The sequence below is a fragment of the Mauremys reevesii genome, linkage group 4 (genome assembly GCF_016161935.1).
Source record: "Mauremys reevesii isolate NIE-2019 linkage group 4, ASM1616193v1, whole genome shotgun sequence".
Lineage (NCBI taxonomy): Eukaryota > Metazoa > Chordata > Testudines > Geoemydidae > Mauremys > Mauremys reevesii.
Genome location: NC_052626.1, coordinates 136,950,185 through 136,969,540, shown reverse-complemented (window position 1 = coordinate 136,969,540; position 19,356 = coordinate 136,950,185). Strand labels below are relative to the sequence as shown.

The following is a 19,356-nucleotide window of genomic DNA, read 5'->3' as shown; positions in this document are numbered from 1 at the left end:
TGTTTTCTCTGTATGAAACAGTTCACACAACCTTACTACTCCTTTACATCCCTCCTCTGACTAGTCTTAGGTTGCATTTATATGCTCCAGCAGGCCTGGTTCCTAATCACATGCTCCCATTACATGGTCATTGGACTGAGAGGTGAAATAGACACAGGTGAGGCTGAACTCAGAACTCTGGTAAAAAGACAGTTCACCCAGTGACACAGCCTTTATACAGGCGTAATTGAGAGCAGAATTTTGCTTTATTGTTAGATCCTGGAGGAGCTATTTCTTTGGCAGATACATTCCCATATGAGCTCTGTGGTTGAAATTTGCTGTGGGGTAGAGGACTCGTAAAAGATTTATGGATCACTTAAACCCTCAAAATAGAATTTATGCTGGCCTTAAGTGCTGCACGGACCTTGTGCCAGGCTTCCACACAAGGATGAAATTCACCCCCATATGCATTTGAAGATTGACTTTTATTTCCTCCATACTCTCAATTGTGAAGGAAGCTGCAGTGTTTCCTATAAAAACCTTGACAGGCCCAAGTTCTATTTAATCAGAAACGTCTAAAGGTTAAGCTGTCCTAAATGCTAATGAAAAAAGACTGGCTGGGTGAATCTGAGGGTAGAAGTGTGTCTAGCAAACCCTCTCCTCTTTGCCGCAGATGATGCTTTCCAAAGTCTCTGACAGCAAATTAAAAAGAAAGAAAAACAACCCTGAGAATCTATTTGCCCCAGCTCATGAATAATTTAATAAACAGCAAAATGGCAGCAACCACCTCGGGATTGTTCAGGTGCCAGCTGTCTTTGTTTACTTACTATTAATTTATGTTTTGTTAGCATTTCTGGTACACCAGCTGATGCTGTAACCCCAGTTGCTTATGAGCACTAGAGAAGCTTCTTTCCAACAATTAGCTTAATGAGAACAAATTAATAAAATACAAACTGGTCAGAGTGGTGGGCAAAACACATGAGCCAGTGGACTGGGGCTTGCTGGATCTCAGTTCAATTCTCTACCTGTTCACTATGACCTAGGGCAAGTTCCTTAGGGCTAGATTTTAAAGGTATTTAGGCACCTAAAGATGAAGATACATGCCTAGTGGGCTTTTCAAATGTGCCTAGGTGCTTATTTCAATGGGAGTTGGGGGCCTCAGTTCCCCATCTATAAACTGGGGATAATATCCCCTTTCTCCCACCCTTTGTCTGTCCTCACCATTTCAATTATAAAGCTCTTCGCAGCAATGGCTGTCTCTTATAATGTGTTTGAACATTCTGGGCATAGATCTCAGCTAGAACCCCTATATGCTACTGTATTTCAAATAAGAATGTGTTTACCATTTCCCCCATTCTCCCACAGTAGTGGATTCCTGCAGTAGAGCAATCATGCCACCATCTGACGGCTGTCAGGATCACTTGAATTGCCTGCTGCTGTTACCTTTCCAAAGCTACTCCCCACACATGCTGTGAGGTCATATGGATTATGTATTGCCACTCGAGCTATCTAGGAGATAGAACGGCATTGCAAAAGTGTGCTGACTGCAAACAAAGCAACTTTTAATCCTTAAAGTAATAATGTTATTTTACATTTATGGAGCACATCTGTCATATAGGAATAGATTCATTAGTTGTTTTGGCTCTTCATCCAGGAAACTGGGAATAACTCTTTCTTGGCTGAATGCTCACCCCCTTCTCCCATTTTCTCTCAGCCCTTTAAAAAATGACAACAAATAAATTTTGCATCCTTTGAAATCAAGAAAATAATCTCTCTCTCATTGAAAGTGAATCTGGGTAACACTGGAGATCAGAATCTGTTTCCTTCCACCTCCCCCCTGTCTAATTTGCATCACTTTCATAATTCTGGCAAGGAGACTTGAGTCAGTTATAGCCACACTGAAAGTACTGAGAGACTCCACCCAGGAGAGCAGGAAGGAGATTAAGCAAGGAGTCCTTGCTTCATTTGTACCTCTGCTTCCATTGTTTAGTGCTGCAGAAGAGTGAAGAACAATTGCAAAAGGAATCCAGAATAAATAAATAAAGGTTCAATTCACTCAATCCGCAAACATGCCTCCCGTTACTTTATGTTGATCCAGAAGACAGAAACTGACATAAAACAGATTGAATTGTTCTCTCTCTCTAGTACCACTTTGCTGTGTGTAGGCACTTGATTGCAGTATTGCCAACCCCACACGTTCCGACAGGGCCTAAAATGTCATGAAAATGGCTTAAATATTATTAATTTTTTAAAAATATATATATATATTTTGAGGGCTTTTTATTTCCCTGCTGGATTCTGAGCCTTCCAGGTGAACCTGCTTCATATTTTCCAGATTTTCTCCACAGTTATGAGGGCTAGAAACTTACATTTTAAAAAAAATGAAAGCTGAGGTTCTCACATTATTACAGGGTTTTAAGAAAAAGATCAACTATCCTGGGACTTATAAAAAAATTGCAGAGTTGGAAGCACAGGGATTGTGCAGGTATTTTCCATGGCGCATAGCTGGCTACCAACCACTGTTGCAACAGGATATTTGTGAGTGGAGGATACATGTGGGTGTAATTGAGGTTAAGACCTTGACATAATCCTCTCCTCAGAGCAGGACTGAATCTCTGGCCCCTACTGTGCTCACTTCCTACCTCTCAAGACTGTGGGCCTGTGGACAGAGAATGGGCGTGTCAGAATAGACATGGACTTACATGCAGTTCTAGTCCTAGTAACAGCTTGCTTTCTGCTCAAGTCTCACGCTTGCTTCCAGGCAGGGATCATATTGTGCCCATCCAGCAGTGCATTCATTAATGCAGACCTGGGTTCCCTCATCTTGCTAATATGCACAGCAATCTGCAAGTGGAGGCAAATCATCAATGTGGGATCAACTGTCATAGCTTCATTGATTTTCATGGACAGTTTACACTTGTTGAGGTCCTGAACCTCTGCACTGTGCAGGACCAAGCCCCCTAAAGATCTGGATCTGATCCTGAACCAGGGGTTGTGTTGGGGCCCATCTCTCTTTCAAAGCAGAGACAATTCCTGAACAATGCTCAGCCATGCTCAGTAATGTTCCTGGAAAATCTATCTGTGCAGAATACTTCAGAGCAAGATAACTCTTCCCGGCTACCATTCTCTGTCGCATCTCCCACACAGCCTATCTCTGCAGCAGCGAAGACTTCAGCTTTCTAACCTCATTATTTCACCTTCAGGCCTGTCTAACTTTGGTGAACATCAAGAATGGGAGCCAACGCTGATCAGCTCAGAGAATCAGATGGCATTTGTCTTTAGCAAGTCTCAATACCCATCCTCCAATTTCCCAATTTAGGCCAATAAGAAATCGGATCAGGCAAATCCAATTTCATCTAGGCAGTAAGTCTGGAAAATGGATTAATACAGTAGCTGACAGCAAGAGCCAACACAGAGGTCAAACTGAGTTTGAGAGGAGATCAAAGCATTTAGTGCTTATAGACTTAGCAGGGGGACTACAGTTCCAGTATGATATTTTTGACAGAAAATGACAATGCCATTGATGACACAGAGAGAGAGGGAGAGAGAGATTGGGGCCGATTCCTCACTACATTATGCCAGATTTATGCCAGTGTAACAGAGTGAAAAAATTGGCTCCATTATTTCTTTTTTTTTATCCAGAATTTACATTTAGGGACTTTTTAAAAGTCTAACCAGCTCTTCTTCCCCGTGTCCTCAGCTGCCATTCTTAGCAAAGGCTTTGCACCAGAAGTTACAGAAGGAATAATACACAGCACTCCGTGTTTTGTAATTTGATAAGAGGAGCCATCTAATTAAAATAGCCCACCACCCAACCCACTGGCTGTAAATTGCAGAAACCAACATTTGGTCACACATGCAACAGTGCCTGCCACACAGCTGTTTCCATCACCCCATTAAAAATCATTTCACTATTGTGGTAGCAAAGTTAGTTTAAAGGACATTAATTAAAAAAAAAAAACCACCAGTAAGATTTGTAAACATTAGTGGCCAAATACAACCCTAGACTGAGTCAGTGTAATTCCGCTGAACTCAGTGAAGTGGAACCTGCTTCCTTCAGAGCTATGTTTGACCTTGATTTTGGATCTGCTACCTTGTGCCTTCATTTGAGTGGGACCTTACTGCTCCTAGCGCACATGCTCCACTTATTCAGTCAGTAAAATATACTTACTTGAATCTGACTGTGGTGTATACCTTCATAACTAATACAGCCACAATCCAGAGCTCATTCATCTGATTAAGTCAATGATTTAACGGTGGGCCTTTGCTTCTGCCATATGAGTTTGCTGCTTTCAGGTTAGCCCCTTCACAAAGGACAGTGGTCAGCTACCTAAAAATACTTCGCCTTTACCTTTGACAAACAATGAGCAATTAAATAAGACCAAGTGCTATGGGCAGCAGGGAGAGTCATCTGAGGACGGCCTTCTGGCTGAGCTGGGCTTGCCTCCTGGTTTCACCTGGGAGTTAACCCCCTGCTGTCTGGGCTGATCTCAGCAAGAAATCTGGCTCTTTATATATGCTGCTGCTGTTGGAGAAACTGCCACTGTCATCTTCAATAATTCTGTGTTACAGGTCCTTGTGTAGCCCTCTGGTGAGCATGTGTTATGTGGCCCTTCTCTGTACCTGCTCCACAGAGGTACAGCTATACAGCTCCAGCTGAGGTCACTGGTTCAATGCCCAAGATGGTGGCCATCACATCCGCATCTCATGTGGTGCATGATTTTGTGAGTGCTGCTATATCAAATCCAATCTGGAAGAGAAATACTTATATCATGGGCATCCTATTAGCTACAGGACAGTGGAAGAGACCTATTAAGTCACTAGCCTATCTCCTTGTAACTGCAGGGTCAACCCCTACTCAGGGCCGGTGCAACCATTTAGGCGACCTAGGGGTTTGGGGGGCGCCATTTTCTTCAGCAGCGACCATGGTGGCCGGATCTTCGGCTGCCCCGGTTGCCACCGGCATTTAGGCGGAGGGCGCTGGGGCAGGGGAGCATGGAGAGGGCCGCCTGCAGCAAGTAAGGGGAGGGGGCGGCATGCAGGGGAACTCCCCACCCCAGCTCACCCCTGCCCCACCTCCTCCCTGAGCACGCTGTGGCTGCTTCACTTCTCCCGCCTCCCAGGCTTGCGGCGCCAATCAGCTTAGGCACCGCAAGCCTGGGAGGTGGGAGAAATGAAGCAGGGACGGCATGCTCGGGGTGCTTGTGCTCATGCGCGGAGCAGGGTGAGCTGGGGCAGGGGGTGGGGAGCTGCCGCAAGGGGGGAGCCTCAGGGCAGAGGGGTGGAGATGCCACGGGGGGGCACCTCAGGGCAGCGGTACGGGGGGGGGGGCGCAAGGTGGAAGTTTCGCCTAGGGCGCGAAACATCCTTGTATCAGCCCTGCCCCTACTGAATATTTTTTCTGCCTGATCCTGTCTAGTTATAGAAGACCCAAGCAATGTGAGCCCCACCCCTTCCCACATTCATTATTTCATACCCTAAAAGATTTCTCTTAGAAGGTTGCTCCTGAGACTCATCTTGCTAATTTCACCCCATTGCTCTGCCTTATACCCTGGGCCACCACGTCAATCTGAAGGGAAATGAGAAAAGGTAGAACATAGAAAGAAAACTCACTATTTTAATAAATAAATCTTCTTTATTCAATTCAAATGTTACAAAACTCTAACAATGATTCTATACAAACTCTCACTGTAATAGCCCACCAGCATACAAGTTATTTGAATGGGGATGGGGGATTTCAACCATCTTTCTTTCTCCACAATCTGATTGGCTGACCGGCATATGGAAGCTTCTAGTATGTAATGAGAAACTAAAATATCAGCCACATGTAAACCTGAAAAAAAAATGAAATATGGAGTGGAAAAGCGATTGTCAAGTTGTGTTAGGTGGGTTTAGAACCTGGAATTTCCCGGAATTCCTACTATGAAGGTGTAAATTCTGGATTGATTTCAATGAGCTTTGGCTCAGGCCCTTACACCAGTGTAAAGCAGGACTAACACCAATTAAGTCAAGCAGTTATATGCGTATGAAACCTGTGAGAGTTCAAAATCTGATCTTGAGTAAATGACTACACAAGGCGCAAGGCAATGGAGAATCGGGCTCCATGGAACATCTATCAGTAGACTGGGTATGAATAGAGCTATATAAGTGGAAGGAGTCTAAGGACATATAATTTAGGCCATTCTCTGTGTCTCTTCTGAATTTGGCTGATCATCTCTAACCCTGCTTTATGGGAAGCTCCCCAGCTGGTATAACTCATCGCAGAACTGAAATCAATAGAGCTACGCTATCTTATGCTATCTGAGAACGTGGTCCAGGATTTATAGAATGTTTACAACTAATCCATAGGCTGTCGTGGTATTCTTCGTTTTAAGTGTAGGGAATATCTCTGGAATTGGTAATAACTCTGAAACTAGAATGATGTTTTCAGAGCAGCCACTGTATAACCCAAAGTATAGCTTTTACTTAGAAATGAAAAACACCACTTCTTTTCTGTGCTATGGAAATATCTGGAACACACTCTTATAAAGTCTATTTAAAAAATAGACCAACATGTATGGATTCATGTTTTAAACATGAGCTGCAGCACAATATGAATCTTATTCTGTTTTCCCCCTATTTCCCTACATTTAAAAAAATCCATAAAGCCATAAAAGAACAAACCAGTAAACTAATGAGAAGCAAGGACATTTCAGTAAAAGGCCACAGAAAAATGAAAAGTGATTGCAAATCTCCCATAGATATAATTAGACCTACTGCTTCAAAGGGAAAAAAAATACAAGTCTAGTATATTCAGTCATATTTTTTCCTGGTTTAATTTTTTGATTGCAAATAAACTATTCAATACATTTGTCCCTTTTTTCCTGTCCATTATCCAACCTGCACTCTGCAGATATGGTTGTTATTTGTAAATATAACAAATCTCAGGCTAGAGGATGCCTACAAATTATTTTCTCTATCAGCTATTCACTATTTGTGGTGTATAACTGGCTTAGTAACTCTGGAGTAAACTCACACCATGCTTATCCCTTAGGATAGTCATAGATCATTTTTGTTTCATTCTACCAGCACTCATTACAGACAAATGCTGGTGCTCTGGTTAATGTGAAAATTAATGAGCAAAATTCTGCCCTGCCATACACACTCACTCCAGACACAAACCACCTCTCAATGGCAGCGAAAGATCTGCAAGCTGAATGAGTTCAGAATAGATCCACAATGTGGAGAAATCTGCCTGACAGTAATGACTCGATAAGAAAACAGAGGCTCAAAAAGAAGAGGACCTCTAATTATGTCAACCCAGCATCTAAATCCTGCAGTAGAGTAGTACTGCACTTTCTACTGCTACTCCATAATCTGGAGATTTTATTTTCACACAGATCCTATCACAACCAACACCCCCTGGCTCGATGCAGAGAGTAGGATTTGGCAGATAGAAACGAGAGACGGAAAAGGCCTGTACTCCATCTGCCCAGCCAGTATACTATTGTTCTCTACGGTATATTTTCCTGTGCTCTGTATACATACCGTTTTGGCTACCAGCACAGAAATTTAGAACATAACATTGTCTCACGGGGTGGAATGTAATTTGCATTTGTGATGCTGATATACTGATGTCTAATGATTTTAGTTTAGTAGCAATGCACTTATTACAATGAGTAGTTTGTACTGCCAGAATGCCTAGGAGCCCCAGCCACAGACTAGGACCCCTTGGTGGCAGGTGTTGTACAGACACAGAACAAAAAGATAGTCCCTGTCCCAGAGAGCTTATTGTAGTTTATGAAATACATCCACCCCTCATTCACACACGTATTAGGCATCATAACAGACTTCTTGAGTGAACAAAGTCTGTTATCAAAGCACTTATTTTTGGTAGTTGTTTTCCAATATTTTCACCTCTCTGCAGACATGTTGACAGACACACTGATCTACAATGAAAGCAATTCCCTTGCATCAAGAACACTCCTTTCCCAATCCCCTGGGGCAGTCTCAGTAACAAACACTGCTCAGAATACCAGCCGTGGCAGGATACTATCAGACGTTAGTTCCTTTGGGTGCAACCAGGAGCCTGAGCTGACAAGCAGGGTTGTACAAAAAGAGGCCTATTCCCTACAGTGGCTTGCCAGCAATGGTCTCCACGCTCTATTCAGCAAACAGGTGTGACATATGGAAAGATGGTTTCTCAAGCCATCTGAAGTTTTCATTTGGATGCTGAGATTGTATTAAGAGTGACAGGCGATTGCCATCTGGTGATTTCACCCTCAAAATGAAATAGCCGCCGGTGTACCCGGCATCACACATTTTCATTCATATCATGATCATAGTGAAGTCAATTAAAACAAAGCACTTTTCCTTCTCTGTTCCACGATCCACCCTCCAGGGTTTACGTCCATTTGTAACATCTTCATCACCCACTTGTCTTTCCGTGCACCATCAATGAACTCATCAAGGGACAATTGCCCTGTAGAAGAAATAGGGAAGATAGAGATTGATAAAGTGTGACAGAAAGGCCTGGTTTACACTTAAAATTTAGGTTGACATAGCTGTGTTAATCAGGAGTGTGAAAAATCTACACTCCTGAGCACTGTAGCTATGCCAACCTAACCCCCAGCGTAGACACAGCTAGGAAGATGGAAGAATGCTTCTGTTAGCCTAGCTACACCTCACGGAGGGAGGTGGTATTCCCTCACTGACAGAAAATGCCGCGAGGAGGCAGCAGGACACTACACTGCTAAAAGTAGCATTGTAGCTGGAAAGGCATTGCTTGGGCAAATAGAGAGTATGTGGGGTATGGACTTGAATACATACCCACAACCTGCAGGCATGTCTTTACTTACCTAAGCTATGCCTCACCAACTACACTGCTATATTTACCTATGCTAGGTGGACTACGTATGTATGTACCCTACGTGCTCCCAAAAGAAGGGTGCAGTGTAGATGCACCCTATGAGGTTTTGCCGGCATACCTATACTGCCATAGCTATGTTGGTGTAGTCCCTGTAGTGTAGACATACTCGAAGTCAGAGAGAAGAGGAGAAAAGGAAGCAAAAATAATATTCTCTACATTAAATGCAAATGTAACAACGAGGGCAGCAATTCAGTACCAGTCCTCTGCTCATCGATATGTGACCTGTCTTCCAGGGTGCTGTAAAATCACCAAATCTATAGGTATTTCAGGTTTCAATCCATCCCCCAACACAGTTACGCAAAGATTATCATCAGATCCCTTTCCTAAGGCCTTGTCTACATGGGAGAAATTGACTGTTCAGAATAACTATTCAGCTATCGCTATTCTGGTGTAATTTTGCTGTTCTGGAATAACGCCTCTGTGTGGCCTCTCTATCACTAAATAAAAGTGATTTTATCTGGAGGAATTATTCCAAAGCAGAGTAATTACTCTCCAATAAAGTCACTTTTATTTTGGAACAGTGTCCACATGGGGTTATTCCAGAATAGCTAATATTCTAAAATAGCTATTCTAGTCAATTTCCTTATGTAGACAAGGCCTAAGAGACAGAAAAATATTCAGGCCTATCCTTCATTGAGTGGGCTTTTGACTAAGATCAAATGTTGATATAGTTTGATATCTGATACATCCTTTCTCAGGCGAACTCTGAACCTGATCCTGCAAACCGTTACTGATGTGAGTGGTCCCACTGACTTCAATGGCACTATAAAGGACTACTCCAGGGTTTCAGGATTGAGCCCTGTATTCTGCCTTTGCAGGGTACCTCATGATCCCAGAGATGTAGATGGGTGTGGTATAGTTACTTAGCTAGATTAGAAGATCTTTGCCATGTTGAACTCCTGTTTCCTTATGTTATGATAACAGGAAATGTTCTCCCTCCCCTTGATATTGACCTTAAAGGACTTACTTCAAGATTTACCCCAATGTAACTGAGATCAGAGCTTGGTCCATCATGTCTAATATGAATAAGATGATTTTCCTTCTAGGTGATCAACAATAAAGCTGATTAAATTGGTCTAGCCAGCAGAGGTGTCTGTTCACAAAGCATGAATCCAACATGAGCTGTAAATTTCTTACCGTCCCCATTCTCATCCACTAACTGAAATATCCTGTCCACGACTTCCTGGGGGGAGAGCAGTGGAGTCCTCTCTTCCATTTCCGACCGACACACTTTCTTCAGCCTGTAAATAGACTGGAAGAAAAGAAGCTTGTGAGTAAACAGGGTTGTCAAGCACAAAACGGCAAAGAAAGAGAGTTATTAATGATGACATTTAGCACTTTGAACCTGCTGTCTGTCTGTGTCTATCACAAACATTAATCAAACCTCAATGATCCCCAGCAAGCTAGGTAAGCAAGTATTATTGTCCCTATTTTACATATGGGAAAATTCATGCTGAAAAGTTAAACCATTTGCCCAAGGCTACATAGCATGTCAGTGGCATATCTGGGGAAAGAACTCTAGTGCATCCCTCCATCCATCCATGCCTCCCAGATCTGTGCTTACACTGCTTGTTCACATCTCATTATTAGTATTATTACTAATATATTTGGGGGTGTAGATAGTTGCTGATATTGGGGCCAGCTTTGGCAGTCACTGTGCTACTTCTGGCCCTGTCACTCTCCAGCTGCAGAAAAAATTTCTCTGCTAATAGAAAAAAAAGAGGGGGAATGGAAATAATAATAATAATTAAGTGAAAGTAAGAATAAATGTTATTATTGATTAATTAATTAATTAATCTAAATCCTCGGGATTGATTCCTCTTCTGGGTCCAATTCTGCTCTCATGGAAGTTTTTGCCACTGAATTCAATGGGAGCAGGAACAGATTCTTGCATGCAACCCCCTAGAAGCATTTTAGTCTGTAAACATGACTAAAATGCAAAACCCCAGTAACAATAATGACCGTGCATTTATGTAGCACCTTTCATCCAAGCAGATCCCAAATAGATGTACAATTTCAGGCTAAGAGCAGATGCACTAGTATGTTAAAATATCTGGTCCAAATTGGAGTCAGTGGTATTACTCAAGATTTGGAGTGGTGTAGTTGAAAGCACAAAGTGGTCTATTCTGTTTTCTGTCACTAGAATTAGACAGGTCTTTTCTATTCACCCCTCCATCCCAGCTGCTCTTGGGACAAATGCCTCTTCAGCACCAATTGTGTTCATGAGGCCGAAGTGTTCAGCTGGCATCTTGCCAGCCTGGAGATTGGTGAAGGCATGACACAGCCATGCCTGATTCCGTGTTGACCTTAAAACCATGGCTAAACTTCATTAGGGCTGTCCTCCCTGATGGTGCTGATCAAAGGATCCTCACCACATCTGCTGCCCATGACCTATCCCAAAAGAGGGGTCAATTGGCTTTAGTGAGGAAGATACTGGCTAATTATAATCCCCTCTGTGACTACTAAGTATTTCCCTGGTTGATTAGGAGAGAATTGCGCAGATACAAAATTTGTTTCGGCATCTGATCCATGATCCGCAAACATGGCCTGTGGATATCCACATTTGCGGATGTGGCTATCTGTGGATATAAAACAGATTTCCACAGATTTGCAGGGCTCTAAGAATTGGGAAGAAGTTCCCAGAAGAGGTTAAGTGCTCAGGTGCCACAATGAAAAGAGAGAGAGAGACAGAGAGATATGCAACCTTAATTCTTTCAAAGGAAAGCTGATCCTGCCTTGTCAAAGAGAACCTGTGCCAAGAAGAGCTAGACTGTCCTGATTTCTCTGAACACATTCATTATTCAGAAAGATTTTTCTAAGATTTCAGCTGATACATTTTCAGCCTACAGGGAATCCATGAACTGGGGACTGTGACTATTTGCTATTTTTTTATTCATCATGATCACTTGTGTCACATCGTATCTTTCTGATCCCTGATTGGGTAACTGAAAACTTTTAAACAGGAGAAGACTGAATAAGGCATAGTGATTATCCTTGTTTCATGCACAAGCAACCTGGCTCACGTAAGAAAAAACAGCTTTTTTTCCAACCACTTGTGTGTACAAAGCTCATTCAAGCAAATGTTCATCAAAGGGACCTTATCAAACCGAACACTGATGGGGATTCTAATGGATATTATTAATGCTGTTTTTGCAGCATTCACTTGACTCTAGTTATGAGCCTAATCCCAGCAATTTATCCTCTCCAATTAGAACCAGAGAATAAAATTCACCCTTCTCCCTCACCCTGATCATTATTTATTCCATACTCATTTCACATGTGACAATGACATCAGTAAATTAGAGCTGGCCAAATTTTTCCAAATTTTGATTTTTCAACAAAACAAAGGGATTTTTTTTTTGCAGAGAGTTCGCCTTTCTTTGATCAGCTTTTTTGATACAGTGTCTTTTCAGAGAATCTCAAAGGGGTTTCACAAATATCCCTGTGAAGTAGGTATGTATAATGATATCCAAATCAGGTAACCACAGCACAGAGAGATGGAGAGTTTTGTCCAAGGTCACACAAGAACTAGAATGCATGAGTCCTGGCACTCAATCCCTTTGCCCTAAACCTCTATGCCACAAGCTCTCCCTCAACAGCTGTGTACGTATGAACAGCAATTGCAGAATAAATAGCAGAAATTCACAGTGTGGATCAGCAGGGATGATTCTGCCCAGTATTACCACTAATGTGTGTCTCTCCCCTTACTGCTCACTATTCAGGCAGGAAACCTTGACCAGACTCATAAATAATATGGGGGTGAAATTCACCCCTTCCACACCAGCCAGAGTATGTTGTTGTATGAGGAATTCACTGGTGGTTACAGGGACAGGTCCTCCCTGGCAACTGTGCCTGCCTCCTGCCTTCCTGGGCCTCTTATGTATGGTCTGTTGGCAACTGATCCATATATCTGGAGATCATGGAACTTATTCCCTGGCCCGCCAGGCCATTGCACAAAGGATGTGGTAGTCCCTGTCACTAAGGCTGACCATTCTCACTTAGAGCTTCATCATTATCCCAAATTATTTCTGCAATTGCTAACTCGCTTGAGAACAGTACAGGTCATTATGTTGAGCAGGGAAGGGTGTCTTGCTTAATGATATTAATCCCTTGGCTCATGAATAGTATGTGGTATAAAGAGCCTCCCTGTTAGGGTGATTTTACCTTAAATGAGTAGATAGATTTAGATCTTGGGCTTAAGGCATTGAACTGGGGCAGAGAAGATGGTTCTCTCCCGGCTTTGCCACAGGCTCCCTTTCTTTGAGCAAATCACTTCATTTCTCTGTGCTTCCCTTCCCCATCAGTAACATGGGGATAATAACCTTTACTTACATCCTTTGTCTGTCTTGTCTACTCATTTTGTTAGCTCTTTGAGGAAGAGACTGCCTTTACTATATGTATATATAGAGCCTAGCATAATGGGCCCCTGGTCTCAATTGGGTCCTCTAGATGTTAGTAATAGTGAAGTCTTACTTACATCAACTATTTCTAAGAGCTCAGGTTTGTCTATGCAGCCATTCCCATCCTTGTCGTACACTTTAAATGTCCATCTCAGCTTGTGTTCCAATTTTCCTCGAAGGACAAGATTCAAAGCCGCGACATACTCCAGAAAATCAATGGTGTTATCCTGTAGACACAAGAGAGGCAACCACAGGGACACTTAGTCAGACCTGATCAATACAATTGTGTAAACACGGATGAAAAATATGCTGAGGTGATTTTCTTGATTATGTGGTTATTTCTTTGCTTCCTTACATTTTTAAAGGAATCCTGTGCACTTTCAAGCCAATTGATTGATTGATTGTGCAAAGTGGGATCTGTTGTTGAATCTGATCTGAAGGTTTCAGATGTTCACTGTCGTAAACAAAAAACAGAGCCTTCCCCAACTGCTATGTTTAACTAGGTGAGAAGGGAAAAGACAAGGAAGAAATCAGGTCAAGTCTTGTATATAGAGAATTTTTTAAGCTGTGGTCTATTTATTTTAATAAGGAACAAAAAACGCTGTTTAAAATGTGCATTTATTTTAGTGTGCTCTAGAATTGCTCAGAGTGGATGAAATTCACCCCTGTGCAGAGGGCCAGCCAGAGTCTATGCTTTGCATAAATCCTGCTTAAGCCCCACTTAAGTTCTGCTTTGAGAGTTTTAACTGGGACTTAGTACCACATAGGCCTTTGCACAGGGATGAATTTCACCTTCTGTGACCCTGCTGGATTGAAACTGACATCAGCCCAGAGTAATCTGAATTTCCAAACAACAGAAGATTTTTTAACAATATAAAGATAAACCATGATCCAGTCTACAAAGGTACTTGTGAGCTGGTGTCTATAACATGATGTGCTGTTGCATGGAGATCTGAGGTTCAAAGGGAGAACGTAGTGACTTTTCATGAATACCTAAAGCTACAGACCTGGAGCTAGCTCTTTAACTGGTGCAAATTGCTGCAGCTACATTGACTTCAATAGACTTAAGCCAGTTTACACCAGCTGAGGATCTGGCCCCACATTCCCTACCACTAAATCCGAGGACTGTCTCCCCTCAGGGCAGGTTGCCCTCAGACAGGGCCTGCTATGTAATACCAGGTTTACAGATGTATCAGCTCATGCCCAGTGATCAGGACATTGGAAGATGCACAGGAGAATACTCAGACGGCCTACAAAAATGTGCACTTCTTGAGGCAGTGGGAATCACCTGCCAATGCCCAGCATGTTCATCCAGTTTATTATGGCTATTCCATAACAGTTTTGGTGGGCCTGTGCTTTATGGGAAGGCCAAAAGGTCTATACTTTGCAGGCTATGATGTCAGAAAGATTTCCTTATATTCACCCTCATAACATTTTGCGAGTATTATGATCATTACATCGTTGTTAAAAATATCCCCTTTTTCATTCCATTCATGCCTGCGCTTCTCTCCTGCTAGTGCTAATGGGAAGTATGTGCAATATGTGCACTCACTGCAAAACTGACTTCTATGACCTGATACTGCAACTGTTAGTGTGCAGGTCCCCGGTTGCCCCTGGTTGGAGCTCCATTGACTTAAATGAGGCACTCACGTGCTGTCATGTGCAAGAGAGGGGCCTGTGTTTGTCTGGAAATGCAGTCTTTGCTGAATGTATATCATTTCAAATTAGAGTAATGCAGAGGCAACCACACAGACACTTAGTCAGTCCCAATGCCCATTTAGACACAGTTTAACACCTTTAAGAAACAATCTTAATGAGATTAAACTGCATTGAAAAACACCCCTTTTTGCTCATGTAAACAGCAAGGCCCTGAAAGTCAATGGGGTTACACAAGTGCCCACCGGCATGGCTGCAGTTGCAGTACTTGGGCTTAAGGTTTTGAAGAAGCTTCTTTTCAGCAACCCAATTTCTGAGCCAAATGTGATTTGTCAGTCTCTTTCATGGCCTCCCCTGCTATCCTTTCTCTAGACTTGACCCTACTGATTTAAATGGAAGCAGGATAGGGACCCTCTTATATCTAATGGAAGGCCGATGTCCGTCACCTCTTTGTCCCACAGTGGGAGCTGGCTGCTTAACTCCTTACACTCCTTTCAAAATCTACCTACCTATCTATCTAACTAACTGATAAGGTTAATATTTAGCAAAGCAGATTGAAATTAGAAGCCTATTTCTCCATTGCCTTGACCTTGTGTAATCATTTTCACCAACACAAAGTTAGTACACAGTGGGCATAAAGTGTTACTGAACTGGAATGGTAGCATTTCACACTCGTTTTGCAAAGGTGCAAATGACAACACAACAGAGAATCAGGCCCAGAATGTTATAATTATTTAAGCCACTTCTTAATTCTTGAATGGTTTAAATCAATATATTGTTTAACTTCCACCTGTTTATCATTATTTGTGCATCTGATAATGATACCTAGCTCTTACAGAACACTTTTCCCAATCCAAAATGCTTTTCTTGTTTATAACGTAGCTGATGTTATTAAGATGTGTCGGTCGTCACTACTTAGGGACTTACCTTGCACTGCTCATGGAAACAGCAGCTATGAAAATTATTTAAATTATATCAGAGAATTATTAATTTTCCTATGAGAGCCGTGGAGATGACATTTCAGAGCATCGGACGCTAACAAAGACCAAATATTGTCATGATAGTACAAATAATTAATGTTAACAGAAATGAGATACATGGTAACTCTTCAGGATAAAGTTTGTCTTATTTTGTGGCTTGCACATTTCTGGTGCTTAATTAATCATCAGTCGTCATCATGAGTTACCGTGGGAGTGAAATGAGCCAGTGAAATCAGGGGGGCTGCTTGCAGAGTGAAGTACAAATCAGGATGAGTAAGAGTGGCAGAATCTGGCTCAGTAACAGTCATCTCAGCACTGGATCAGTGAGCTCCAGGGGGTGCTCCAGAGTGACTGAAAAAAAGAGCACTTCGTCCTGTTATTTTGGCCTACCAGCTGCGCCTTCATTCTATATTAACTATATACCACAGGGATCTCTTTTAGGACCTGATCCAAAGACTAATTAAGTCAATTGGAATCTTTCTATTGACTTTGGTGGGCTTTAGAGTAGGCTCAAAGTGAAGTGAGTTCCTGCACATGACAGCTTCACCCACCAGATGTTTCACTAAAACTGGGATTGCAGTCTGTGCATTCATGGCACTGTCAGTACAAGACTCTCATTCCCTTTCACAGAATACAGAACCTCACTAGACTTTCGTTCACTACAATTCCCTCTATACCATGAGAGGAAGATAACTTTTTGGCATTTATCTCCCTAGCCAGCTCTACTGTGTGAGGATCTTTGGGAAAAATTGCCTAACATGGGAGAGCCTAAAGTTAAGCATCTAAATCCATAGTTAGGCATCGGAGTGAGAAAATTTTGGCCTTAATTGTTACCTATGGTTTAGATTCAGCTACCAGAGGATGTTTTCATTTAGTTAGTCCTTGCACCATGGGAGGAACTAGAGCCTCTTCTTGGACTACCAGGGCTCAACCCTGATAGATCTGTCACTAACTTTGTCTCAGACTTAATAAAAAACAAACAACAGGATGCAATGAGCCAAGACAATTCCCAAATTTTAGAAGGAAAAGAAGACTGGTGATTGATCGACTTAACCAGCACCACTACTGCGGGTTTTTGACACTTACCCCATTCTTATCAAAAGCTTTGAACATAGTCTCAATATACTCTGCTGCTTCCTGGTTATCCTGGACTCCAAAGAAGCGCTTGAATTCATGCATGAAGAGAGTCCCGCTGGGACATTCCACTACAAACTTCTTATACCATTCCTGCAACTCAGCAACATCAATGTCTGTTTGTTCCCCTTCCTCATTGGTGAAATGTTGTCCCATGTTGCTCCCAAAAACAGAAGAGACAGAAAGACAGAAAGAAAAAAGAAAGGAAAATTTAGTCAATGTCCTTTAGTTTATATTGTTCCTTTTTCTCCTTCAGCTGCTTTTTCTTTCTTCAGTTTCTTCTTGGGTTATTTCCTGTCTTTGTTTCTCTTTCCTATCTTTCATGGGTACTGTATATTTCTGTTTTATCACCTTGTGTTGCTTTTGCTTTATTTCTTCTCTTCGTTCTTTCTCTTTCCTTCTATTCTGTGGTCTCTGCTCACCCCTACAATCTCATTCCCTCACTAGAGGATCCTGGAGTGGGTTCCCTTAGTTAAATTAATACATGTGGTGTCAGACTTGGATAAGAATAACTAAGATCATTAGGAGATTCCCACTATGCGTCACAGAAACCTTCACATGTTCCAGAGCTGTGCCTCATTTAAGAGCAAACTCCAGGCAGGATCAAAATGATTTCTAATGTCAATCTAAGGATTTGAACACTGAGATTCCCACTAATATGTGATGTATAATCCCCTTCTCCCTGACTCTGTGCATTATTTGAATAATAAAGCAATCAGAAATGAGTAGTTTCTAATCACTGACACATGTATGAATTTTTTGGGATGGAAACTCTAGGCTTCCCTTCAAGTGTGTGAAATATTCACAAGGATAAGCGAAACTACTAGAAATAGGGGTGTTTTTACTTTAAAAAAAACTCTAAAACAGGTCCATTTTGGTGAAAAATGTGCCATTTTTGCACATTTTTAATTAAAAAAGGGGCTCCTTTTCCAGTGAAAATGAGCTTTTAGGTAAACATTTTTAAAGCGTCTGAGTCAACTCATCAGCCTTGGGGTCTTTTGGAAATCCCACCCATAGTACCCCAATAGGAAATATAGCATAAATTAAACTGAAATTACTTGGATATGATCATCTTGTTGCTTCTTACCCTTTGTTGCAACTGCTGCTATTTACACTTTCCATAACCATCTCACTGTTAATGTGTGTTCCCCATCTGTCTACCATTTATTGCATAGAGCAGTTTCAAACATTGTGTGAGTGCTTAACACACATGAATTTTTGTGTTTTCTCTCAAGGAGACTGCAGTTCAAAATTTCAAATTGTGTGCTGAAAGTTAGGCATCAATACCTGGATCTCAGAGCTGCAGAACTTCCATTGACTTCAGATGGAGCTTAGGGTTCCAAGCACCTCTGAAAATCAGGCCCATCTAGTTGCATTAAATATAGATTTAGGTGCCTGCCTTTAGGAACCCAGGCTTGAAAATTTGGCGATTGGATTTTCCTATTATGAATTTTTCATTCTCTGATATTCTGTTTGCATAAATATTGTCAGTTAGGTTGTATTAATGACTAACTCTTGTTTATTATAGGCCCTGATCCTACTTACATATATGGGTAACTTTATTCACATGAGAAGTCCTGTTAACATCAGGATTGATAAAAAACCAGGAAAATTATATATAACTATATATATATAAAACCTCTTAATGGTTTGTATATAAGATGTTTGATTTTCAAAAAACAGCACTTCTATACATTTATTTAAAAAATGTAAAAAAGAAAAATCATATTAAAAATCATTTTTTTCAAATCCTGTATCTCATTCATTGAAATGCTTGAAAGTGTTTACTACATGCTGTAATGAAATATTTCATATCTTACAGACAGAGGAGAAACATCAGCTTCTAATAGCTTACCGGTGATTATTATTTATTATTTATGTTATGGTAGCACTTATAACCCTAGTAAAAATCAGGACTGTATTATGTTGGGCACAGTATACAGATAACACAGCCCCTGCACCAGACACCTTACAATTTAATACATCACTCCCAAAGATTGGGCCCTCATTTCTCTATGTGCCTGATATTATTTTTTATTTTATTGTCATGTTTTTATGACAATACCAGAACATTATCCATTGCCGCACCAGGTGTTGGAGTTCAACGGGTCTTACCATGTAGCTGGAAACAAATGACCTATTGCTATAAATGTGCCTGAGCCCTCCTGACTCACAGATAGGATTCTACCCCTAAGAGGATTGGAGCAGCATTAATAGGAAACAATAGACTCCACACTTATAGTAGCAAGGGGCATGAAGATTAAAGTCACTTTTTTAGCAGTAGGTTAGAATATATAAT

General features: G+C 41.5%; 1 protein-coding gene across 1 annotated transcript; it reads right to left on the bottom strand.

The window, feature by feature from the left end:
- Window positions 1–8,312: 8,312 nt before the first annotated feature.
- GUCA1B (guanylate cyclase activator 1B) lies at window positions 8,313–17,487 on the bottom strand. The gene is made up of 4 exons (XM_039537246.1): window positions 17,010–17,487; window positions 13,365–13,514; window positions 10,025–10,139; window positions 8,313–8,440 (listed from the first exon to the last, which is right to left on the bottom strand). The coding sequence occupies exons 1-4, from the start codon at window positions 17,211–17,213 to the stop codon at window positions 8,313–8,315; spliced, it is 597 nt and encodes a 198-aa protein (XP_039393180.1). The 5' UTR covers window positions 17,214–17,487.
- Between the last annotated feature and the right edge of the window lie 1,869 nt (window positions 17,488–19,356).